The following is a 27040-nucleotide window of genomic DNA, read 5'->3' as shown; positions in this document are numbered from 1 at the left end:
AGGACAGATAAAGGTTAAATAACTGTGCATCCAAGTGAGACTAGCCTTTCTTGTTCTGAGTTTGCTGCACTGGCATGTGCGAGCACATGGAACATTAGACCTCCTGTGTCCCTGATGGTGTCATGTCACTGGGAACATGCCACTTGCCCATGGTAGAGTCTCCAGCAAGCCCAAGTCAGTTGCCATTTTTTCCTTAAATACATTTTACCCTGTAGCCTGAGTTTCTTGTTTTCAGTCGACTCCAAACATGACTACAAAGTAAACCACATATTCTACGTGCCCTGTATGACTTATTACTTTTTAATAATGTAAATAGGTGAACAGAAGCATTATTGATCTTCAGTGTCTAAGCATTTAATCACTATTAATAATGTAAAAGGTTTTTATAAATATGTAAAAACAAGAGTACATTAAACTAAACGACAGCAGTAATTTGCAAAGCCAGACATTTCACTCATCATCACTAATGGAGAAGTGCATTTAAAAAACAAAATCCTACCGGGGTTAGTGCAACCACTGACAGCAAGGTCTGGCCAAACTCATTTGTTTGTTTTGTAGCCACGAGAGGCTGATCCCCACATCAATCCATGTCAAGTGTCTACATCAGGCATTGCTTAATATCAGCCCACAGATGTATTTTGTTTGGCCCAACATTTAGAAACTAAGAGATCTAACATAAAAATTGGAATGTCTTCTTTCTCTAGAAAATTGACAAAGCTTGACATCTCTGGTAGAGGCCATCCAGAGCTGAGGGCCAGTTACCCCTCTGGAATGACTATGACATGCCTCTCTAGCTCACCATTCACTGTTTCCCTTGCACCTGACTCACTTCCCTCACTTTCAGGGTCCTGCCTGGCCCTGCTGGCCTTTGAGTTCGTAACCTCTGGACTACACAGCTTCTATAGCTTTTCATGGAAAGGCCACAAGTGTTCGTTTTTTTTCTTTCTGATCTGTTTCCCTGAGAGTCTTTAAAAATCCAATCTTAACTCTTTACTTAATTTTTGAACCTTTGCTGTGTTGGTTTAAAAAGAGAAAAAAAGTGACCGAACATAAACCAGAAACCACATTAATGGAAGGATATTTCCCCCCTTAGTTCACTGGGGGACCTGTGGACACCTCATGAATAAGTTGATGTACATTCTGCCTCACATCTTAGAGTAATAAACTCCCAGGTCCCACCATAGTAGAAGCAAAATGTCCACTTTCTATGAGAAAGATGTGTATGTTGAGAGGCATTTGACGATTGTTTGTCACTTAGAGTAAGTTTTAAGAACAATTTAAAGATCTAAAACTTTGCAGCAATGCTGCTGGGTATGGGTGTGGGTGTGGCTGCCTGTTGTGCCTGCTCCTGGTGGGATCCCTAGCCTTAGTTGAAAAGTTCTAGAGTTGGGACCAAACTTAATCCAGCACTAAGCACATGACAGCACTGTTAACACGCTACAAAATGAAGAGGTTGAGCAGGGTGATAGGTTTCTTCTAGTGCTAACTTTCTGTGAAGTTGCTGTATTTCAGTTTCTTGCTCCACACTGGGATGTGCAATATTTAAGTTCTGAACTGTCCTCATTGCTAAAATCTAAGTTCTTTGAGGACAAGGATCAAGTCTGATTTGTTCTCTCCCTGTTTTGATTATCTATCACTGTGTAGCAAACTACTCCAAAACATAACGGATTAAAACAATTTATTATGATTACATTTCATGATTCTGTGGGTTAGAAAAAAGAAACTTCTTTCTCCTCTCCTCCCCGCCCCTCCCCTCCCCGCCCCTCCCCTCCCCTCCCCTCCCCTCTCCTTTTCTTTTCTTTTCCCGGGTAGGGAAAAAAGACAGAAATTCTGACAGGGTATGGCCAGGATGACTTCTCTTTTCTCCATGATATTTGGGCTCTCAGCTGGTATAACTCAAATAGCTGGAGGCTGGAACAGCTGGACAGCAGCCAGGAATCCCTCTTTCTACCCACAGCCTCTCTACTTGGGTTTGCTATGGGCATGGCAGCCAGTCTCGAGTTTGTCAGAGCTCTTATATGGTGGCTCAGGGCTCCAAGAGGTAACGTTCCAAGAGACAGGAAACAACAAGATACCAGTCTCTTAAGGCCTGGGTCCAGAAATTGTCCCAGTGTCCCTTGTGTTATATACTGTTTATCAAAGTAGTCACAGAGCTTGTCCAGATTCAAAGGGAGGGTCATAAATCCTACCTCTAGCGGAGAGAAGTACCAAAGGATTCGTGGCCATCCTTAATCTGCCATACCACTGTATCCCCAGATCCGAACACAGCATCTGGCAGAAAATTGGTAAGAAAATGAGTGAATGAGTGAGTGGCTTAGTTGTAGTGATATTGAAGTGCTCTTCTCATATTTGCTAATGAAAAACTCTTTTTGGTTGCCTAGAACACACAGATGATATTAGGACCTCAAATAAGTCAATTCCCAAATGTAGAAGCAGCCTAAAGGTAAGATTACTGTTCTCCAAATAGCACAGGAACAAATTCATAAAAGATGAAGTGATTATATAACAGTAGCAAAGTAATTACTCTTTTTTTTTTTAACTTATGAGACATTCCACCACTGCCAGAGCCTGTTCATAATTGACATCATTTATAACTTTGTGTAAGCATCAATAATCCTCTCTGCCTTCAGTGGGCTAGATAATCAAAATTTGAAACCAAGGAAAAATTAGAAAATAAGGAGCAATATCAGGAAGTCATAGGAATACTGCTGTGAACTGGCTCACTTTGCTGTTCCAGCTCATGAGAAAACCAAAGACAAGCACCCCAAAACTAATTGAGGTACCGCAAATGCCTTGAGCATGGCATTCTTGGCAAACTCTTTACCTACCCAAGTCCTTCCCTTCCTTTACTATACCCCATTCAGTAACGAAATCATTATTCAGGATACCTGGCAACAGCCATGATTACCATCATAACTTGTTTAATAAATTATGCCTTTCTGCACTTAGTTGATCTGGGAACGTATACCATTTGAAATCCTGTGAATGGCAAAATGAGTTATTAAATCAAGAATGAGGTTAAGGCGAAGGTTGCAGGAAGATGATCATTGCTGTTGATCTCGGATTTGATGAAGACTTAAGAATAACCATACTTGACAGATACAAATTCCTGTTTTTTAAAATGTACATTTTATTGAAATATTAGTATTTCCAGAGTAACTGAGAACTTTAAATTTCTCTACAAGAGATACCAAAGTCCTCTGCTGTCTCTAATGTAATCTAATATCCTCCTATCAACTCATTTTTATAAAGTGATGAGGATATGTATTCACTCATTTATTCAACAGATATTTCTTGAGTCACCCACTCTGTGCCAGGAACTGTGCAGATGGAGGTAAACAAAAGAAACAGAGTCCCCTTATTCACAGAACTCCCTTTACATTCTAGTGGTAGAAGCAGTCAAAGCATCAAGTAGATACATAAAGAATTAAATGAATTACAAATTGCAATAAATTCTGTGGATAATGGAACATCAGGGAGCTTGGGGTTCATCAACTCAGGGTCCCAAATTCGACTGCTTTGATGAAGCAGTCAGGTAACCATAATGGATGTAAGACAAGGTATTCTAGCAAATGAGACCAAGTCATTAAACAATTACAGAAGTGAGACTGACCGGGAAGTTTTCAGCAGAAACTCAGGGATGGGACTAATTGACTCAGGTGAGCTTGAGGAGGCTCCTGGATGACTTGCAAGAAAAAATACAAAGCTTATTTGGACGGTGAGCAGCTTAACTATTTGCAGGAAGTTTCATCCTTTGACATCTGGGCCTATAAATAATTTTAGTACAATTTGAAATGTTTGTGTTAAACAGATGAATTCAAGGGGAAAAAACAATCATCCAAAAAAATTCCCATTTACCACACTGAAAAAACTTCCCATTTAACCACACTTTGGCGTCATTTGTAATGATAGACCCTACAGCTTCTTTCAAGATAATCCACATTGGGGAAGATTAATCATTTCACTCTTGAGATTGATGAACATGGCAGTGTTTACTTGGTTCGCATAATGGCACTGTCCTAGGCTCTGGCCTACAGCAGACAAATTGCCTTCCCCATACAGTCTAGTGAGGAAAACTGACAATAATGAAAAAGGTAAATGTCAGGTAGGTATAAGTACTGTCAAACGAGATAAAGAAAATTTAGGGACAGAGAGTGACCATTTTAGACAGAGTGGTCCGGGAAATCCTCTCTGGCACTAGAGCAGAGAGCTCATAGCATTCATCTATATGTTAGATGATCTTGGCAAGAATGTTTCCTGCCACCTGGACCCTTCTGCAGCAGCTTATCACACAATCCAGAGCCTGGCTGTCACTTTTAGGGTCCGCTGAATCAAGATTCTATGGCATTGTGTGAAACAGAAAGGTAGAACAAACCTTTCTCAAGGAATTACTACATACTGGTTATTGTACCAGGTTTTACTGATAAATGGATGGGGTGCCTGTCCTTCAGGAATACATTGAGAAAAACTGAATACCTCAGACAAACTGAATGGCCTCTGAAAGAGAAATCAGCAACAGCCCTCGACCATTTAAGTCATGAAAAGAATTTTTTAAAATAGCAGATTGTCATCAATTAGTGTTGACCCTAAAAGAAATCAGATACGTAGAAACCACATCCTGATTTGGAATTATGAAAAAGAGGAGGTAAGGAAAGCTTATATTTTAGAATATTTATAAGGAAATGCAATGTTATTATAACATTAAAGCATTCATTGAGTTAACATTCACAGTCTATGTACAGGTATCCCCCAGAAGGTCTGTACCTGATCATTCATAATTTTGCCGAGGAACAAATTTGAATTCATATGCTTTGTGTTTAACTTTTTCATGAATCTAGTAGTTAAGGACCTCCAAGTATACTTACTAACGGCAAATCTTTGTGTATTTTTAATCTTAAGAATGTGAAAGACATTATGCCAGGTACACAACTAGGGGCTGATAAACACACAATGCAACAATTGCTGAATAAATTGAATAAACTAAGGACTGGGGGAAGCTCTTTCTAAGGCATCAGCACCTGCAAATCTATCTTGTGTTCACCTTTCTTTCTAAAGTGAGGCACTGCACATAACCTGCCCACATTTGGAAAAGGGACCCAAGAGTGGGTTGGCTCTGCCATGATTCCTTGTGAGTCTGTCTGTCTTCCCATGTTGCTTTTCCTAAGCAACCTCCTTTGCTTATCACTTCTGTAGTCGTCCCAAGTGAGAAGTAAGATTTCTGCTACTTGCTAATAAAGCACTTTGATCTCGTGTATGTGAAAGGTGTTACGTGTGTGAAGATGGGATCTCCTGATTTTCAGACAACTATTTTGTCTAATGCTAAAGTTCAGGAAACATGTTCAAGACACATTTAAAAACTTACAAAGTGCTGAAGGTTCCAAGATTTATAGTGCTGGCTAGCTCCTGAAATCAGCAGTCAACACCTAAAGGTACCAAAAAAGAAGGAATGTGTGACTTTCACTTCTTTGCAAATGCTCTTGGGCAAAGAAATCTGAGCACAAATCTTTCAAAAGCTGTTCAATTGATTATTTGTGATATTTTGAAACTCAGATGTTCTGAGGTGCTTAATAATGGTGACTAGTAGTACCAGTAGCTGTCTACAGCTTATCTCGGTGTGAATAGGTGTCTTCTAATATTTTACCTATCTTACTTACTGCTCAATTAGGATTGAAATTCGAAAGGATCAAATCCTTAATACCTACTTCTCAGCCATACGATTTGCTTGCAGTGACTCTAGCTAGTTCTGTCATCTTATCTTGTCCCTGGAGAGGGCAGAGTCAATGCAAGTCTAGGGAGAAAGAACAAATGACATCTTGTGGTGCATCTCCACCATACACCCTGCACGTAGAAAGTGCTCAGCAGCTGGTAAATGTCTACAAAGTAGTGACATCCTGTGGATGAAAAGCACTTTCTTTTCATCTGTAGCCACATTATTTACATCTTGACTAAAAAAGTCTACAGCTTAGGCCATTTAGGGTCCAGGTCAAAAGACGTCCACCATTTCTACCACTTACTAGCTGCGTTATCTTGAGCAATTTTTTTTAACCTCTCTGAGTTTCCTCATTTTTTAAAACAGGCTAATAGTAGTACCTACGGAGGGTTATATTGATGGTAAGTGAAATAAAATAAGAAAAGTGCCTGGCATGGTACCTGACTCATAGTAAGTGCTTAATATCTTATTTATACAAACACATGTATTTACATATATATATATAGGGTACATAATAGAATATAATTTGAAAGGTCCAGTTCAAAAGACAGTCACTTAACTGGGTTACTTTACTGTTACAGCATCTTTGTGAGGTGACTGGGGATAAGACAGGGAAGAACTATCACTCTCACTTTCCACAAGGAACAAAGGAGGCTGAGAGTAATCCCATTTCTTAGGAAAAGTCACATCGATGATTATTAACAAGCCAGAGCTAGAACTGGCCTGGACAGTTAGGCCACACTTTTTCCTCCTGGAGGGAAGAGTAATCCATGGCCAGGCTATAGCCAACAAGACAGACTTGCCCTGTATTTAACGACTATCCATTTATTTGAAGGGCAGATTCACAGAGAAGTGACAGGAAAGGTTAATGAGGTTAACAAAACCCCATAAGGCTGATTACAAAGATAAACCATTTGAGTAATGTGGAAAACAGGACAAAAACAAACCAAGCAAAAAAATAAAATGAAACTTGAGACTATTCAAGAGTTACAAGGGCTTCCAGGGCAAATATTTCTGGATTCAAATTCTGGACAAAAATAATCATGTGTCTAAATGAAGCAAACTGGCACTTCTGCAGTCCTGAAAATGTGACTGTGTTGTCAGTTTTCTTATTGCTTCAAAACACTTGATCTTTTTCCCATTACTTTGGGGATTTCAGGCATCAAAAGCAAGCCTACTTTTGACAAGCAATTACCAGGGCAGATGGGAAAATAGGCACCCTACCTCAGGGTGAGTGCCCCCATTTTGTTTTACTTGAAACATCACTAGCCATGAGGAAAATAATTCTTCTTAAAAAGCTATCTGCATTTGAAATAGCACCACCTTTCCCAGAGTCCTAGAATGTTGATGGGTAATGCTCCTAGCTGCTTTTAATGTTACCCATTTGGTAGGTATTATTTATTTGGGCTAGTGACCAACTGAGTAGGATTAAATCAGCCTGCTCTATTTAACTAAAAACTAATGAGATTTTATTGGGTTTGCATATGAACATTCACTGCATTCACATTTGCAGAACATGAAAACAGGTTTATGCTATAGAAGTAAATGTTTTCATGGTACTGTACCAGCTTAGATAACATACATCAAAAAAAAACTAGCATGTGATGTGTGGAAACCCCCAAAATATCTGAATATTAGAACCCTCAAATGTATTTGAGTTATGAAATACCAAATTGTAATTACATAGTTGTATATAAAGGAATAATGGGGTTAGTGTTCATAAATTAAGCATTTGAGGAGGACCATTCATTCTTTCCAATCACAGGGGTACTATTTAATTCCCTGAAGTAGTCAGTTATCAGACAAAACTCTCATGATGAGAAGGTCGTAATTCACAATCCAGAATGCTGGCTTCTAATAAATGAACTGTTACACAGGAACCTCAAAGTGGTCTCTGAAACCCTTGAAGTAGTGCTGTGGGATAGGCTGGAAGTATTTTACAACTTCATATAAAAATATTTGAGTTGGGGCTTCCCTGGTGGCACAGTGGTTGAGAGTCCGCCTGCCAATGCAGGGGACACGGGAGGGCAGGCCCGGCAGCCTGTGTTTTAACAAGACTTCCAGGTGATTCTGGTGCATGATCATGTTTGAGAGTCACTGGTGTATATGAGAGAAAGATAACCAGAAGGGACTGAGGACCAATACTACAGTCCCAAAATTACACTCTTAAAAGAAGATCCTTTATTCATTGTGTGCCACAGTGGATAAGAGGGCATCATAAGCCCTTTGTCCCAACCGCTCAGAGGTATTTGCATTCCAGTAGCGCCCCCAGAAGCAGCAGTGATTTAGCCCAAATGACACAGTCTACAGCTGTGGAACGTTACGGTATAATAAGCCCGCGGAGAAGATGTCAGGAGAACCATGAAACCACACCTCATATGCAGCAGGTTTCTGTCCCTTGGAGATTTGAACCAACTGACAACTCATAGAGGAATTTACAGGGCAGGATTCCAACACCACTGAGCAGAGGATTCACATAGCCTCTCTCAGCCCAGTCCTTCTCGATGCTATCTCTTGACCAGAGCTGTCAGCTGTGGAAAGGATTTCATCTGTTCCTGTGGAAAAAACAACCTAACCTGTCCACCTGCTGCTAGATCCCCTGCTGGCCAGGTCCTTGATTTTGAATGTTACCCTTCAAAGGTTGCTTATGCTCCTGTTAGCAACAAAAGCAAATAGCTATAACTTCCCTAGCCCTTGAGCCTCATTTTCCTTACGAAAGATTTTAATCAGAAATACCATGCAGTAAATTACATCTTCTTTCAGCAATTTAGTTTTCAGCCTTGTTTTTCAAACCAACTTTTGTGCTTGAGGTTAATGATTTTTGCCTGAGGTGTTGAATGAATATTGGAAATTTGACACCAAAGACAAAAGACAACAAAGAAGGGAAGAGGAAAATGAAACCAAGAATTTATTGAAGGCTAGGGATAATTTGACTATGCCACGAAAATAGCAAATACAGAATGAATTAGACCTTTTGCATCAGAACTGTCTAACAAGCAGCTTGTTAGTTAAATAAGGCTCTCGGTAAAGTGTACTGACTTGCGTTTCCCAAGATGCCCTGTTCTTCAGACCAAGCTCCAAACACCTAGAGGATTCAGCATTTAGTTAAAGGGAGAAGCAGTTCCTCTGAGGTTGCTGCTTTAGCATAGTGACAGCAGGTCGACAGCTTGGCCTGTATTATCCAGAGAAGAAGAAAAGAGACACTTGTGAGGGGTGATCTTCCCCATACATGTTTTTAAAGTCACATTGGACACGTTCCTCCAAGTTCAAGTTATCTTGCTCTAACCCACAATAGCAGGGAGAAGTCCTTGTTTTTAGAGGTTCAAGGAAGCAAAATATCCCATCCAAGTCTGTGGATCAAAGAAGGAGAGCCCCGGACAAAGATGGAAAGCATGCAGTACCCGCCATTGAGAGTACTCACACACACACAACCAACACAAAAGACAGTCACACTGGGCACATACCTGCTTTACACATGTGCAGGGCCAGCTTCATGATAGTCCAGACAGTAGCTTCTGTAATCTAGTTTGGAAGGTTCACAAGAGTTCCGTATATTACTTAATTGAAAAAGTTTCAGGAAAAGACAGGTCCTTAAAGGTTTAGGACTCAACGTTGAACTTTTTCATGTGGCAAAAGTTTAAGAGTTCAAGATGTTTCCTCAGGACAGACCAAGGACAGGCCAAGTATGACTGCCTCACTTAAATGGTGATTTGAAGAAGCTGGACAGGAAACAGGGAGGCACCGCAATTGGGCATGACAAAAAACACGGAAAGTAGGATTGTGGGATGACTGAAGACAGACCCCAGCCATAGATGGCCTCACTACTTCAGCAAGGATCTAACCTAGGAAAAAGGTGAATTATGCAGGCCACCTTGGATATTGGAAGCATAAACAAACAGATTATGTACATGGGGGAGAAAGTATATTTTAGTGGTTGCGTAAATCAGGAAAAATAAAGCAGATACAAGGCTACCCCCCACAATTAATAAAGAAAGTTGAGTTTAGAAGCTGGAGCGCACAAAGTGGCAGTTGTGCTGTATGAAGTGGCACAATACACCGTATCTGCCAAGACTATATCTGAAGGTTCCCTAAGGGCCATCTGGAGCTCGAGTAGCCTGGGGAAGCGAGCAGACTTGAGAGCATTCTTTTTGAAATGGAGAGTTTGCCTGAGAAGATTTTTTTCCTAGGTTTCTGCATGCAGTGCCAATCCAAATTACTGCCAATTAAAAAAGAATAATACTGTCCGGAAATTTAGACAACTTATACTGACGCAGGATGACTGATGTTGGTCAAAGATTATAGTAAGTACTAGTAACCCAGGAATGAAAGGAGCTAAGAGTTATTCTTGTGAAAAATGGATGACATGGAGTGTGTAAATAATGGAAGCAAATGCAGCAAGATACAGGGAATCTTAGAACATTTAAAATCCAATACGTTACAAAGAGAGTTCAATGCTGATAAATGTAAAATAATAAGTTTTATGGGGCTTTATCATATGCTGTAAGTTGGTGTGGATCATAAAATATGAGGAATAAAAAAAGTAGGGGAGTTGAAAGACAAGTCTGAGCATTATTTATGAATGATGAGTGAAATGACTGAGAACAGGTAGACAATGTCTTGAATAATGATGACTTTGATGAGTCGTTATCACACAAATCTGTGTGCTTCATAAAATATGAGGAATATTAAAGAGAAGAGGATTCAAAAGACAAGTCTACTCAGAATGAGATACAGAATGAAGGAAGAGAAGAATACAAGAGAAGTGCACAGAATAATGATGACTTTTATGAGACTTTCACTCACCAGCCTGGATCCTTCATAAATATAAGCTGTATAGAAAATAAAAGAGCAGCGAAGAGAAGAGACAGATCTGTGTCTGTCATAAAATATGAGCAAATAATGTCAACTAGGCTTGACAAAATAAAAACAAAAATAATTGAGCCTAGTACAGCTGTGGGAAGACACAATGTCTAGATTAATGTGAACAAATAAAATAAGCGCGTGTAGAATTGTCTTGCCAGTAGGGAATCAGCGACCACCTAAGTAGGCATCATTGTTGAAAAGCCCACCTTGTTAACTGGTAAAGCCTTGGCAAGTTCATAATTACCCCCTACCACACCCCCCCCAAAAGCCATCAGCACATAGGGCTCAGGAAGCAATGTTGAACTGATCTTCAAATGAAGGTGGCCTCACTAATGCACGTTTCTTCTCAGCCCCTCTGGCTCCGATCCCTATGTAGTTTGCAGGAGATTTTCTCAGCTGGTTTCTACTTAATCTATACCCAGTTTGTCAGATTTTGCTTTGTAAAGACCTTCAAAATGTCACTGTATAAAACTAGAGACATCCTTCTCTTTTCATGTCTTGTTACATTGGATTTAGAACCAGGGACCAGATCTGTCAGGATTAGTTCAAAATCCAGAACTTGGTGACTTTCAAATATCTTCTCTATTAGAACAAATGGGATTTCAAAATCTCCCCAAAAAGGAACTGGAAGAATCAGACAAGGCAAAGCAAGTGCCAGTGTGCCATTTGCATGCCATTCAAAACCATTATTTACAGAATTCATAAGATGGACAGCTCATTGGAAAGAAGAAACCCACTAATTTATGTCAGAACTAGGAATGTCGGTCTGAAGAGTTCAATAAAGACACTAATAGCAACAATTATACTAGCTTAGCTTTGTGCAATACTTACTGGCTTATAGTTTGTGTTGGGGGAAGGCTTTAGGTGATGCAGGATAAATCCTATCAGTATAACATATCCCAGTTCTTCTGATTGCAGTAGAATTTAGTAGTGATGTTTATCGGCCATAACATATAACACAAGCTTTGGCTGGTAACTGTCTCTTGCTTTTTCACAGTTTTTTTTTTCTCTTGAACGATCTTTGTGGCCAAGAGCCTTTAGACACGTTGCCTTGACTTGCTGATTGAAAGAATGTATAATGCCAGGGTGGAATTATTATGGTTACTTTGGAAAGTCATGTTTGCCCAAATCACATGGCCCCTTTTAATCCAAGATTGAGCTTGCCTGGATACCCTGATCTCACTTGGTGAAAAAAATGACATTAATGCCCTAGGAAAAATCATTGACCCTGCCCAACTTCTTCAACCCTACCAGCTCCAGCTATAAAATGCACGTTCTAGAGCTCAGGACTGCCAAGGCTAGGACTGGACTCTGGTGAGACCCCCTTCCCCCCAACCCCAAAAACAACAGACAAGTGAAAAATCTGTGCTTGGGGGTTGCCCCTGGGCCTTCTTAACTGCCAAGCTCCTAAACTTTGTTACAACTTGTTGGCCAAGCTAGAGCTGAAAGTATACTCGTTTTAGTGGACTATGTCCCTGGGAGACAGCTCTGTTAAGGGCTAGACTAATGGAATCCTCTTATTTGGCAAAGATGAAACTCATTTGTTTAAAGGGAAAATCTCCTGAAATATTTTATTTCAATCAGGCCAGAGAAACATGGTGCTATATAGTCAGGGACCATGTCTCTTTTGCAGACTTTAACTGTTAAAATTTGCCCAACTAAGTCTGCTTTTTTTTTTATTATTATTTTTCCAGAAAAAGTAATTTGGCAATATGTATTAAGAGCCTTAAAAGTGTTCACACCTATGTATGTAAATGCATAGAACATGCCCTCAACAAAATGATATTGCTGATTACCTCTGGGGAGAAGACCAGGAACTGGGAGGGAGGTGGTCAGCAGGGACTTTAGTCACATCTACAGTGTATTTATGTATTAACTAATTTTCTTTTCAATTAATTTTAATAAGAGAAAAGTATCTTTCCATGACTAGGACTATCTCCCAAGGAAATAATAAGAAATTCATTGCAGAAAAAAATAAGAAACAACTAAATATCCTAAAATAGGGAATGGATTAAACAAGGAATACTGTTTTAGGGCTATATTATCTAATATCAAAATGATATATTAAGGAATTTCTAATTACATTGGACAACGTTAATAATATACTGCCAACTTTAAAATATCAGGATTCATGGGCTTCCCTGGTGGCGCAGTGGTTGGGAGTCCGCCTGCCGATGCAGGGGACACGGGTTCGTGCCCCGGTCCGGGAAGATCCCACATGCCGTGGAGTGGCTGGGCCCGTGAGCCATGGCTGCTGAGCCTGCGCGTCCAGAGCCTGTGCTCCGCAACGGGAGAGGCCACAGCAGTGAGAGGCCCGCGTACCGCAAAAAAAAAAAAAAAAAAAGAAAAAGAAAAAAAATGAAAAAATACCAGGATTCAGAACTATACTGAGTATAATCCCAATTTTTATTGGTAAAAAAAGGTATTCATACCGTCACCAAAATGTTATTAGAAGTTACTACTCGTTGGTGAAATTATTGTTTTCTTTGTTATACTGAACTGTGTTTTCCAAACTTTCTCCAACTTGGCTTCTAGAATCTAGTTTCAACATGCTTTTATATTTGCCTTTGATCTTGTGTTGCAGGCGTGCTTGTGTGATTCGAGGCCAAGTGATGGCTGTAGATGGAACCCCTCTAGTAGGGGTGAATGTTAGTTTCTTGCACCACAGTGATTATGGGTTTACCATCAGCCGGCAAGATGGAAGGTACGTCAATATTGCTTCTGATCATTGTGTGGGCCAAATACTGACTTCTAGCCATGAGTCAAACCAGGGCTCAAGTGATACAGTGTTTATAAGCCCATCTTCCTTCAAGCTGTATCTAAAAAAGTCATTGGTGTTATTTATTTCCTCTATTCCCCATCTAAATCAAACCAAGTTTAGCTCCTAACCAACCCTGTACTATTACTGTCAAGTCTTCCTGAAACCCTGGCCATGTGGAAAGTTGTCTAGCCTTCATCTAAGCCTTCATCATTTATAAATACAGATTCAAAATCCAGTAAGATGATGCAGGTAATGAAGCATTGAACACCTAGGCTGTTCTTTCCATGATAGCCTCAAAATATTTCAGAGGTAAAGTTGTCCAAAAGGTTTCTTCCAAAGGTATACAATTCAACCACATTGAGACATTAAAGGAAAAAAAAAAATGTGTCCTCCCTAGACTGCCTATTTTACTAGTGGCTATAACAGGTCGAAAAGCATGGCCAGCTTAACCAATTTCCCTTGGTGTCTATATAACCATAGTGATTTAACCTTAAGCACCAACCACCAAGCTGCTCTCTAAGGGCTTCCCCAGGTTCTCAGAGACCTGGAAAGCAAGACCACTAGTTAAATCTTTTCCTCGTGGAAAAGGATTTGCTCACAAAAACATTTTTGTTGCCATCCTTCAGGTAGACATTCGTTTAGAATATTTGAGTCAATAGGCCCATGTGTCCAGCTTAAAGGTACCTATTTATGATTCTCAGGAACATTGTAATGATGGCTTTGAGGTACCCTAGACTCTAGGTGGCTACCCTTGAAATGTCCTACTGATAACAAGCCGCTTCAGTACTCATATAAAGAGACCTATTGCCTTGAAGCTTTATCACAGTGTGAGAGACTATGTCATTTGAAGAACCTAAAATCAGACGTTATTATTAGTCCTAGCCACTTCAGAATTGTTAATTGTTCAACTTGGGCTATGCTGAATTTATTTTTTCAACTGCCTCTCAAGAAAAGGCTTACAAAAAATAGTTAAAGAAGATAATAAGGAAGAGTTTAAACCTATTTAAGAAAAACTTTTTAAGATTTTAGGAAATTATATGAATTATTTGTATGTAAATTATATTGCTAATTAGTAATGAGCCGTCTATTCATTATAACAAGCTCAGCAGAACTACTCTGGGAGCATCTAGTCTGAATATATATATATATATATATATATATACACATATGCAATAAAAACTATTTCCTTTCAAATATTCTATAATCAGAGCTCTCTACTAATTCAAATGGACTTTTTTCTCAATTAGATTGAATGATGGAATTTTGGTAGTTCACGCACTAGTAGCTGGTACAGAAAACTGGCCTCTCCCTTGCCAGCAGGTTCAACCATGTGCCAGAAATTGAGAAATGGATTATTTCTTTAAATAGAATATGCCCACAGGGATATTTGGCTTCTTATGGAGAAATGATGTGCCTTAGGTTTTTTAGCTTGTGTCCAAAGGTTTCAGTGAGTTATTCGATATTCACAAAAGAACCTAAAAGAAATGTGATGTCTAAAAAGTCTATAAACTTTCTGTTTCCAGTTTATAGAAAGCATTAAAGAATGACAATTTTTATTGTTATTTTTGTGTTCTTAATCTTAAGTAAAATACCAGGACCCTCCCACTGAGCTCACTGTGAGAACTAGGTTTATATAGATGACAGATATTAGCCAGAGTCCCCTCTGGCAGTAACTCTTCCCTCAGGCTCCACAAAGGATGTAGGCATTCAAAATATATGCCCCAAATACCAACCAGACAGTCCCACTATCATCTCTTAGACATAAAGTGACAGTGTGATGAGAGTTTCCATTTATATGTCTCTGCTGGTTGCTACCTCAGATTGAGTTAAGTACATTTCAGAAGTAGAATATCTAGAGAAACTACAGATCTTCCTCAGTTTATGATGGAATTACATCCCGATAAATCCATCATAAGTTGAAAATATTTTAAGTTGAAAATGCATTTAATACACCTAACTTACCAAGCATCATAGCCTAGCCTAACCTACCTTAAATGTGCTCAGAACATTTCCATTAGCCTACAGTTGGGCAATATCATGTAACACGAAGCCTGTTGTAATAAAGTACTGAATATCTCATGTAATCAATTGAATACGGAACTGAAAGTGAAAAACAGACTGGTTGTGTGAGTACAGAAGAGTTGTAAGCATATCAGTTATTTACCCTCGTGATCACGTGGCCAACAGAGCTGTGGCCCGCTGCGCTGCCCAGCATCACAAGAGAGTTTCTATCGCATATCGCTAGCCCAGGAAAAGATCAAAATTCAAAGTATGGTTTCTACTGAACGCTTATCACTTTTGCACCATCATAAAGTTGAAAAACCCTAAGTCAAGCCATTGTAACTTGGGGACCATCTGTATACCTGAGGGCAAAAGGATTATAGAAAGGTTGAGGTTAGCATTTAGATACCTGGTAGACAGGGTGTGATATGCAAAATGCTGTAAAGTTCTGGCTTTCTGTCTCCAAATCTCAATCCCACCTCTCTGCCACTGTGCCTTTTGTTCCCATCAATGGTATCACTGCTTTGGGTTAAGTTATTGACTCTTTCAAACTCCCTGTTATATGCAAATATGTTATGGTGGCTGGAGAACTAATTACCCACATTATCATCTATCTGCACAAGTTAATTGACAACTTTCCATAGGGAACCAGGAAAAGTCTAAGTCATGAGACCAAAGTGATGTATAAAAAGCAGAAGGAAGGATGGGAGTGGAAGACGGGTCCCTCTAAAAGTAAGAAGAGATTAGGTATGCAGATTGGGAGAGGCCAAAGTAGCAGAAAAGAAAAAAAAGGCAATTCTAAAGGAAAGGTGATGTATGAGTATCTACTGTATTCCTTGCATTTTCATACATATTCTATTTCATCCTCATAACAACTTTATGAGATAGGAATCATTATTATCATCCTCCCCATTTGGGAGACGAGAAAACTTATCCAAATTAACACAGCTAATAAGGGTAGAGCCAAAAGTTGAACCCAAGTAATCTTGCTCTTACCTTCTATGATTTACCACCTTCAACTTAGATATGTAACAGATGCTCATATTAATAGTTCAGCTAATGATAAGCAAAATAGGTGAAGCATTGACATTCCTAGAAGATTCTTGAGAGCATTAAAGGTCTCAAGAACTTTGTTCGGAAGACTTTGGGAGATGAAGAGAGGGTTTCCTCTGATTCCCCTCAAGGTAAGAGTTTGTTCATTTATGGATACCATAAGGCAGAAATAAGCATTTTACATAAGCTACAATAGTCTTCCATCTATGAATAGGACGGGTCTGACTTCTTACAGATTAACGGTCTCCAGACAAGTATGCCCTCTCCCTTGGGTGTTTTTTGCTCACTCTCACGTGACTTTGTAACCTGTTCTTATTGACTCTTGCCAATGGAGACCATCTATGGTGGGGGAAATCCCAAAGGAATTAATCATCGAGAGAGCATTCTATTGGGTATTGTAATAGTTTAGATGGATTGTTGGCTACAGATCCACCTTCCACCACCATGGCAATTAATGAGCCACCCAGACAGTGTTTACTATATATAATAGCTAGGTGGGAAGAGGAGAAATCAGGGTTCTGCAGAGAAACAGAACCTCTGTGTGTGTGTGTGTGTGTGCATATATGCATGTACATATGCATGCATATGCGTGTATATACATGTGTGTATATATTATATATATTATACATATACATGTGTATTATAATATGTATTATATGTATAATACATATTATACATATATATAATGTATATTATATATATGTATAATATATATACAGTTGGCCCTTGAACAACATGGATTTGAACTGCATGGGTTCACGTGTGGATTTTTTTCAATAAACATGTATTACAGTACTACACGATTCGCAGTCTGTTGAATCCGTGGATGTGGAACTGTGGATATGGAGGGCCAACTGTAAAGTTATAAGCAAATTTTCAACTGTGCTTGGGGGGAAACCCTAACCCCCACGTTGTTCAAGGGTTAACTGTATATAGAGAGGGAGAAAGAAAGAGATTTCAAGGAATTGCTTATGTGATTGTGGGGATTGGCAACTCCAAAAACTGCAGGTAAGCTAGCAGACTGGAATCTCTCGGCAACGAGTAGATGCTACGTCTGCAGTCTTGAGGCAGAAGTCCTCTTCCTCTGAAAAACTTCAGTTTTGCTCTTTCAACTAATTGAATGAGGCCCTCCCACATTATCAAGGGTAATCCCCTTTACTTAAACTCAGCTAACTGTAGATATTAACCACATCTACAAAATACCTCCCCAGCAACACCTAGATTAGTGTTTGATTAAATAACTGGGTACTGTAGCCCAACAAAGTTGACACATAAAACTAACCCAACACAGGATGCTTAGGGGAAGTTCCCAGGAGAACTTAAAACTCAGTATCTGCTTATGGAGATAATCAAAAACTGGCCTAGAGTTCATCTGAACTACAAGAGAAGACATCTGTAAATTTAATAGGGCAATGGATCTGATTTGAGAAGAAAGTTAACATTTGTTGAGTCCCTACTATATGCTTGGTTCTTAAGTCTTTATCTTATTTACTCGCTTATGGCAGTAGCTGAGTGATAGACCATATTAGCCCCATTTTCCTAATGAGGAAACTGAAGTTCATGAAGGTTAAATAATTAGCCCAAAGACACAAAGTTAACATGACAAAGCTTGAATTTTGAGATTTGAACCCAGGTGTGTATGAAGCCAAAATCACATTCTTTCTACAAAACAAGAAGCCTGGCCTGTCTGCTTAATCTTTCTAGAAGTAGAGAATAATTCCCAGGTACATATGTTCTTGTTTGGGTAGTTTATTTTGTTTTCGTGTTTGCATTTGTTTTTGTTTTCAAATAAATAAGCAGTTCAGTTTTAAGGACTCAAGAGCTGAGGTTTGGGTGAGGCAAATAAACTTGCCCAAGGACACAGTTGAATCAGTGTAGAATGTGAACCAGAGAAAAGGTCTCTTGACAAGCAATGTAGGATTTTCCCCCACTACGCTTGCCTTAAACTCCTCCTGTATTATCATGAATTCAGCCTCTCTGTCTTAAACCATAAGCTGTTTGGGGTTTTCTTTTTTTACTTCAAACCTGAATTATTTTCTAAAGCTAATGCAGTTCTTCAAATCCTCTTTTTGGAAACTGCCTTAATATTACAGCTACTTGACTGAAAAAGCAACAATAAAAAAATACAGTATTAGCTATCCTTTGTTACTGTCCACTTATCTTTACATGAAAGATTTCTGCAACAGGACACAATTGGTAATACTATAATAAATATAATAAATGTCATATGAAGGGAGTGGTGAGATAGCCATAATTAAGTCTGATTCACTATCAGAGCATTTTACCATTGAAAAGTGTTTTAAGAAAGTTCTTTTTTTTTTTTTAAACACAGAATTGCTTACATCTCTCTCCTGTGGATTTAAGTTGCTTTGAATATTAAGGAGTATCCATTGCCCTTTATCCATTTTTAAGATATAATGATAATTTATCATTATCTTGTATACATAGTATTTTATGCTTTTTGAATGCTTTCAAGTACATTATCTCAAAGACATCATTGTACTTAAAAGAGCAGGAAGGTAGAGCCATCTAGTGCAGAATGAACTGAAATCTGAGTCTATTATGCTCCAGCTGAAGAGTCATTTCAGAGACCACACCAAGAGATGGACTTACAAAAGAGGTAGTCTTGTTTAGTCAGAGATATGGAAGGAGTTGTCAGTGGAGATGGACAGGGTCCATTGCAGACTTCCTTACAACAGGAAACGAAGAGGCATTCTAGAGCGAACCAGAAATCCTAAATCTAGAGTTCAAGTAGAATCAGGCGCCAAAGGGGGCAGCCAGATATGGAGGGTTCAAGCATGGTATTGTTCAAGAAAATTTCACTGAACAAATTTCCTCAGCTGGTATCTCTCTCCAAATGCCATCTCAAAGTCACCATCAGGTTTCTGACACTATGTTTGTGACTGTGAACAAGGTATTTAACCTTTTGGCTCCTTACTTTTATTGAGTTACATTATAGGAATTTTTTTAAGATGAATAATGCAGCATATTACAGATGTTGCTTAATGTTCAATGGCCATCTTTCAGTTCTCTCTAGCACAGGGAGGAGCAGTGATGTCAGATTTGGCTTTGCAGAAATACATGCAGTGATTTTGTTTAAGAAAGCATTAAAATTGATTTATAAATCCTAGGTGAATATCAACTGGTGATGTGGAATTTTTTCTCACCAAGTCTACTGGATAGTGAAAAGAACACTCCATGGAATGAATATTTAGTTAGATGGAATAGAAGGAATAAAATAGAGAATACAAATGGATATAGTTGCATCCCAAAAGAAGGAAAGAGCACTGAAATTACCTGGTTTTTAAACTTTAATTTTATTTTAGTTGTTCATTTGGTTGAAACTATCTTCTGTTTTTCCTTCTCAGCTTTGACCTCGTAGCTGTCGGTGGTATCTCTGTCGTCTTAATCTTTGATCGGTCACCTTTTCTACCTGAGAAGAGGACGCTCTGGTTGCCTTGGAATCAGTTTATTGTGGTGGAGAAAGTGACCATGCAGAGAGTTGTATCAGACCCACCATCCTGCGATATCTCCAACTTTATCAGCCCAAACCCTATTGTGCTTCCTTCACCACTCACATCATTTGGAGGGTCCTGTCCAGAGAGGGGAACTATTGTTCCTGAGCTGCAGGTGGGTACATTGACCTTGAAAGTATAAAATCATAGTATCCATGGCGTGCTCAACAGTGTATAATGGCTAGATTCCTTTTCCTGGTACTCCTGCCAGCCCTAAAATGTGCTGCCCTTCATTTTCCAAGAGAAGCCTTCAAATGTAATCTCTCTGGCACACATTTGCAAGGTGATTGGCCGGGGTTATAAGGTGCTATCTCTGGCCATGGAACAAAGCAAGATGAACTAGCTGTCATGAGGATTAGACCCCAAACCTTGACCTGATGAACACTGTGTTCAAAAGAACAGAGCTTGCTGGCTCAATAGTGATAACAGTATAATCAATGAGGTGGGACCATTTGTGGCTCTGAAATTAAAGCTCCTTAAGAAATCTAGTTTTCTCCCACTGTCTAAATTGCGTCCGCTGTCATTGTTCTTAGAAGTCATGACAACTCTTCTTGTTTAGCTGTGTTTAGTAAAGGTAGTTGGCAAGCCTATGCATTTTCTCTAAAACTGCTTTCTAAGTGTTCAAGCTTTATAGTCAGAGGAAGACATTTTTGAAACTTCATATATTAGGATTCTTGAGCATTTTTCTTTTTCTTTTTAACATCTTTATTGGAGTATAATTGCTTTACAATGGCGTGTTACTTTCTGCTTTATAACAAAGTGAATCAGTTGTACATATACATATGTTCCCATATCTCTTCTCTCTTGCATCTCCCTCCCTCCCACCCTCCCTATCCCACCCCTCTAGGTGGTCACAAAGCACCGAGCTGATCTCCCTGTGCTATGCAGCTGCCTCCCACTAGCTATCTATTTTACATTTCGTAGTGTATATATGTCCATGCCACTCTCTCAGTTTGTCCTAGCTTACCCTTCCCCCTCCCCATATCCTCAAGGTCATTCTCTAATAGGTCTCTGTCTTTATTCCCGTCTTGCCCCAAGGTTCTTCATGACCATTTTTTTTTTTTTTTTTTAGATTCCATACATATGTGTTAGCATATGGTATTTGTTTTTCTCTTTCTGACGTACTTTACTCTGTATGACAGACTCTAGGTCGACCCACCTCACTACAAATAACTCAAATCCGTTTCTTTTTATGGCTGAGTAATATTCCATTGTATATATGTGCCATATCTTTATCCATTCATCTGTTGATGGACACTTAGGTTGCTTCCATGTCCTGGCTATTGTAAATAGAGCTGCAATGAACATTTTGGTACATGACTCTTTATGAATTATGGTTTTCTCGGAGTATATGCCCAGTAGTGGGATTGCTGGGTCGTATGCTGGTTCTATTTTTAGTTTTTTAAGGAACCTCCATACTGTTCTCCATACTGGCTGTATCAATGTTCATTCCCACCAATAGTGCAAGAGGGTTCCCTTTTCTCCACAACCTCTCCAGTATTTATTGTTTGTAGATTTTTTGATGATGGCCATTTTGACTGCTGTGAGATGATATCTCATTGTAGATTTGATTTGCTTTTCTCTAATGATAAATGATGTTGAGCATTCTTTAATGTGTTTGTTGGCAATCTGTATATCTTCTTTGGAGGAATGTCTATTTAGGTCTTCTGCCCATTTTTGGTTGGGTTTTTTTTTTTTATTTTTGATATTGAGCTCCATGAGCTGCTTGTAAATTTTGGAGATTAATCCTTTGTCAGTTGCTTCATTGGCAAATATTTTCTCCCATTCTGAGGGTTGTCTTTTGGTCTTGTTTATGGTATCCTTTGCTGTGCAAAAGCTTTTAAGTTGCATTAGGTCCCATTTGTCTATTTTTGTTTTTATTTCCATTTGTCTAGGAGGTGGGTCATAAAGGATCTTGCTGTGATTTATGTGATAGAGTGTTCTGCCTATGTTTTCCTCTAAGAATTTGATAATGTCTGGCCTTACCTTTAGGTCTTTAATCTATTTTGAGTTTATTTTTGTGTATGGTGTTGGGGAGTGTTCTAATTTCATTCTTCTACATGTAGCTGTCCAGTTTTCCCAGCATCACTTATTGAAGAGGCTGTCTTTTCTCCACTGTATATTCTTGCCTCTTTTATCAAAGATAAGGTGACTATATGTGCGTGGGTTTATCTCTGGGCTTTCTATCCTGTTCCATTGATCTATATTTCTGTTTTTGTGCCAGTACCATACTGTCTTGATTACTGTAGCTTTGTAGTATAGTCTGAAGTCAGGGAGCCTGATTCCTCCAGCTCCATTTTTCATTCCCAAGATTGCTTTGGCAATTCGGGGTCTTTTGTGTTTCCATACGAATTGTGAAATATTTTGTTCTAGTTCTGTGAAAAACGCCAGTGGTAGTTTGATAGGGATTGCATTGAATCTGTAGATTGCTTTCAGTACTATAGTCATTTTCACATTGTTAATTCTTCCAATCCAAGAACATGGTATATCTCTCCATCTATTTGTATCATCTTTAATTTCTTTCATCAGTATCTGATAGTTTTCTGCATACAGGTCTTTTGTCTCCTTAGGTAGGTTTATTCCTAGATATTTTATTCTTTTTGTTGTAATGGTAAAAGGGAGTGTTTTCTTAATTTCACTTTCAGATTGCTCATCATTAGTCTATAGGAATGCAAGAGGTTTCTGTGCATTAATTTTGTATCCTGCTACTTTACCAAATTCATTGATTAGCTCTAGTAGTTTTCTGGTAGCATCTTTAGGATTCTCTATGTATGGTATCGTGTCATCTGCAAACAGTGACAGCTTTACTTCTTCTTTTCCGATTTGGATTCCTTTTATTTCTTTTTCTTCTCTGATTGCTGTGGCTAAAACTTCCAAAACTATGTTGAACAATAGTGGTGAGAGTGGGCAACCTTGTCTTGTTCCTGATCTTAGTGGAAATGGTTTCTGTTTTTCACCATTGAGGACAATGTAGGCTGTGGGTTTGTCATATATGACCTTTATCATGTTGAGGGAAGTTCCCTCTATGCCTACTTTCTGGAGGGTTTTTATCATAAATGGGTGTGGAATTTTGTCGAAAGCTTTCTCTGCATCTATTGAGATGATCATATGGTTTTTCTCCTTCAATTTGTTAATATGGTGTATCACGTTGATTGATTTGCGTATATTGAGGAATCCTTGCATTCCTGGGATAAACCCCACTTGACTATGGTATATGATCCTTTTAATGTGCTGTTGGATTCTTTTTGCTAGTATTTTGTTGAGGATTTTTGCATCTATGTTCATCAGTGATATTGGCCTGTAGTTTTCTTTCTTTGTGACATCTTTGTCTGGTTCTGCTATCGGGGTGATGGTGGCCTCGTAGAATGAGCTTGGGAATGTTTCTCACTCTGCTATATTTTGGAAGAGTTTGAGAAGGATAGGTGTTAGCTCTTCTCTAAATGTTTGATAGAATTCGCCTGTGAAGCAATCTGGTCCTGGGCTTTTGTTTGTTGGAAGATTTTTAATCACAGTTTCATTTCAGTGCTTGTGATTGGTCTGTTCATATTTTCTGTTTCTTCCTGGTTCAGTCTTGGAAAGTTGTGCATTTCTAAGAATTTGTCCGTTTCTTCCAGGTTGTCTATTTTATTGGCATATAGTTGCTTGCAGTAATCTCTCATGATCCTTTGTATTTCTGCAGTGTCAGTTGTTACTTCTCCTTTTTCATTTCTAATTCTATTGATTTGAGTCTTCTTCCTTTTTTTCTTGATGAGTCTGGCTAATGGTTTATCAATTTTGTTTATCTTCTCAAAGAATCAGCTTTTAATTTTATTGATCTTTGCTATCGTTTCCTTCATTCCTTTTTCATTTATTTCTGATCTGATCTTTATGATTTCTTTCTTTCTGTGAACTTTGGGTTTTTTTTGTTCTTATTTCTCTAATTGCTTTAGGTGTAAGATTAGGTTATTTATTTGAGATGTTTCTTGTTTCTTAAGGTACGATTGTATTGCTATAAACTTCCCTCTTAGAACTGCTTTTGCTGCATCCCATAGGTTTGGGGTCATCGTGTTTTCATTGTCATTTGTTTCTAGGTATATTTTGATTTCCTCTTTGATTTCTTCAGTGATCTCTTGGTTATTAAGTAGTGTATTGTTTATCCTCCATGTGTTTGTATTTTTCACAGATTTTTTTCCTGTAATTGGTCAGAAAAGGCACTTGATATGATTTCAGTTTTCTTAAATTTACAGAGGCTTGATTTGTGACCCAAGATGTGATGTATTCTGGAGAATGTTCCATGATCACATGAGAAGAAAGTGTATTCTGTTGTTTTCGGATGGAATGTCCTATAAATTAAGTCCATCTTGTTTAATGTATCATTTGAAGCTTGTGTTTCCTTATTTATTTTCATTTTGGATGATCTGTCCATTGGTGAAAGTGGGGTGTTAAAGTCCCTTACTATGACTGTGTTACTGTTGATTTCCCATTTTATGGCTGTTAGTATTTGCCTTACGTATTGAGGTGCTCCTTTGTTGGGTGCATAAATATTTACAATTGTTATATCTTCTTCTTGGATTGATCCCTTGATCATTATGTAGTGTCCTTCTTTGTCTCTTGTAATCGTCTTTATGTTAAAGTCTATTTTGTCTGATATGAGAATTGCTACTCCAGCTTTCTTTTGATTTCCATTTGCATGGAAGATCTTTTTCCATGCCCTTACTTTCAGTCTTATGTGTCCCTAGGTCTGAAGTGGGGCTCTTGTAGACAGCATATATACAGGTCTTGTTTTTGTATCCATTCAGTCAGTTCATGTGTTTTGTTTGGAGCATTGAATCCATTTACATTGAAGGTAATTATCGATATGTATGTTCCTATTACCATTTTCTTAATTGTTTTGGGTTTGTTATTATAGGTCTTTTCATTCTCTTGTGTTTCCCACCGAGAGAAGTTCCTTTAGCATTTGCTGTAAAGCTGGTTTGGTGGTGCTGAATTCTCTTAGCTTTTGCTTGTCTGTAAAGATTTTAATTTCTCTGTCAAATCTGAATGAGACCCTAGCTGGGTAGAGTAATCTTGGTTGTAGGTTTTTCTCCTTCATCACTTTAAATATGTCCTGCCACTCCTTTCTGGCTTGCAGAGTTTCTTCTGAAAGATCAGCTGTTAACCTTATGGGGATTCCCTTGTGTGATATTTGTTGTTTTTCCCTTGCTGCTTTTAAAATTTTTTCTTTTTATTTAATTTTTGATAGTTTGATTAGTATGTGTCTTGGTGTGTTTCTCCTTGGATTTCTCCTGTATGGGACTCTCTGTGCTTCCTGGCCTTGATTAAATATTTCTTTTCCCATATTAGGGAAGTTTTCAACTATAATCTCTTCAAATATTTTCTCAGTCCCTGTCTTTTTCTCTCCTTCTTCTGGGGCGCCTATAATTTGAATGTTGGTGCATTTAATGTTGTCCCAGCGGTCTCTGAGACTGTCCTCAATTCTTTTCATACATTTTTCTTTATTCTGCTCTGCAGTAGTTATTTCCACTATTTTATCTTCCAGGTCACTTCTCCGTTCTTCTGCCTCAGTTATTCTGCTATTGATCCCTTCTAGAGGATTTTTTATTTCATTTATTTTGTTGTTCGTCATTGTTTGTTCGCTTTTTAGTTCTTCTAGGTCCTTGTTAAACGTTTCTTGTATTTTCTCCATTCTATTTCCAAGATTTTGGATCATCTTTACTATCATTATTCTGAATTCTTTTTAAGCAGTGCTCTTAATCCCCTCTCCTCACGCACCAGGAAACAAAGAAGCAAGAAAAAGTCTCTTGCCTCTTCGGCAGATCCAGACTTTTTCCTGGACTCCCTCCTGGCTAGCCGTCCGAAGCCCAAGCCTCAGCTCCCAGCCCCACCCGCCCTGGCGGGTGAGCAGACAATCCTCTCGGGCTGGTGAGTGCTGGTCAGCACCGATCCTCTGTGCGGCAATCTCTCCGCTTTGCCCTCCGCACCCCTGTTGCTGCACTCTCCTCCGTGAACCCGAAGCTTCCCCCTCCGCCCCCTGCAGTCTCCGCCCACGAAGGGGCTTCCTAGTGTGTGGAAACCTTTCCTCCTTCACAGCTCCCTCCCACTGGTGCAGGTCCTGTCCCTATCCTTTTGTCTCTGTTTATTCTTTTTTCTTTAGCCCTGCCTAGGTACGTGCAGGGTTTCTTGCCTTTTGGGAGGTCTGAGGTCTTCTGCCAGCGTTCAGTAGGTGTTCTGTAGGAGTTGTTCCACATGTAGATGTATTTCTGATGTGTTTGTGGTGAGGAAGGTGATCTCCACATCTTACTCTTCCAGCATCTTGAAGCTCCTCCTGTAAAACTCTATCTTTTCAGACCCCTGTGTGGCCTCAGTAACTTGATAGTTTCCAGCTCCCCCGAGATTTCTCTTGATTGAGTGCTTTTTCGGTATACCATGACCCCCGCCGCGCGCAGAGCTGCTCGCCGAGCCTGGGCCGGGTCCCGGTGCCCGGACTCGCCCGGCCTCTACGTGGCCACGCACTGCAAAGCAGGCTCTAGCTCGCTGCCACCTCCACCATCCATGAGGGTACAACCATGCCTGAGCTGCTGGGCTAGGGTGCAGCCCAGAAGTGGCAGCCTGAGGATTTTTCTTTATTGATCATTCAGTATTTTCATTTCAATTCTAAGTCATTCAGATATCCATAGTACAATTTTCTCACTATGTTATAGAAACATTTTAATGGTACTTTAATTTTAATATTTTAATGATAGTTTAATGTCCACAAAAATGGACTCATAAATCAGACAGATCCAGGATTCAAGTATACTCAAGAAGAGGTAAATGAACAGTCAAAAATTGAATTGGTTTTTTCTTCCATCACAACATCCCCACCAGCTGTTAGCACTGCCCAGAGGACCACTTGAGAAGGGCTCACAAAAAATAGTACCCTCCACAAAAAGGAGTCTGGAGAGTTGCCACTCCTGTCTTTTCTATTGTTTTTCTGAAGAAAGGAAGAAAAAACTAGATAGTATTTAATGAGTACCTTGGGCGGGTACACCAATCCTTTCACAGATATTAGGAAGCATGGGTCTCTTTCAATACAAGTTTTCAAACTGCTCTAGGATTGCATGATTCCTTAGGGAAATGAAATACCACAGTGGTGAGTGTCATGCTATCCTTCACTAT

General features: G+C 39.1%; 1 protein-coding gene across 1 annotated transcript in view; it reads left to right on the top strand.

Moving 5' to 3' along the window:
* The window catches only part of TENM1 (teneurin transmembrane protein 1), a gene marked incomplete at its 3' end in the record, with an annotated part of 801014 nt that overhangs the window by 633691 nt on the left and 140283 nt on the right, over positions 1-27040 (top strand). The window contains exons 18-19 of the mRNA XM_082865351.1: positions 13158-13277; positions 19757-20018. Of these exons, the coding sequence (XP_082721477.1) occupies positions 13158-13277; positions 19757-20018 (382 nt within the window). The remainder of the gene's footprint in view (positions 1-13157; positions 13278-19756; positions 20019-27040) is intronic.

This window comes from Leucopleurus acutus, assembly GCF_964270905.1.
Source record: "Leucopleurus acutus genome assembly, chromosome: X".
Classification (NCBI taxonomy): domain Eukaryota; kingdom Metazoa; phylum Chordata; class Mammalia; order Artiodactyla; family Delphinidae; genus Leucopleurus; species Leucopleurus acutus.
This window is presented reverse-complemented; position numbering and strand designations above follow the sequence as displayed.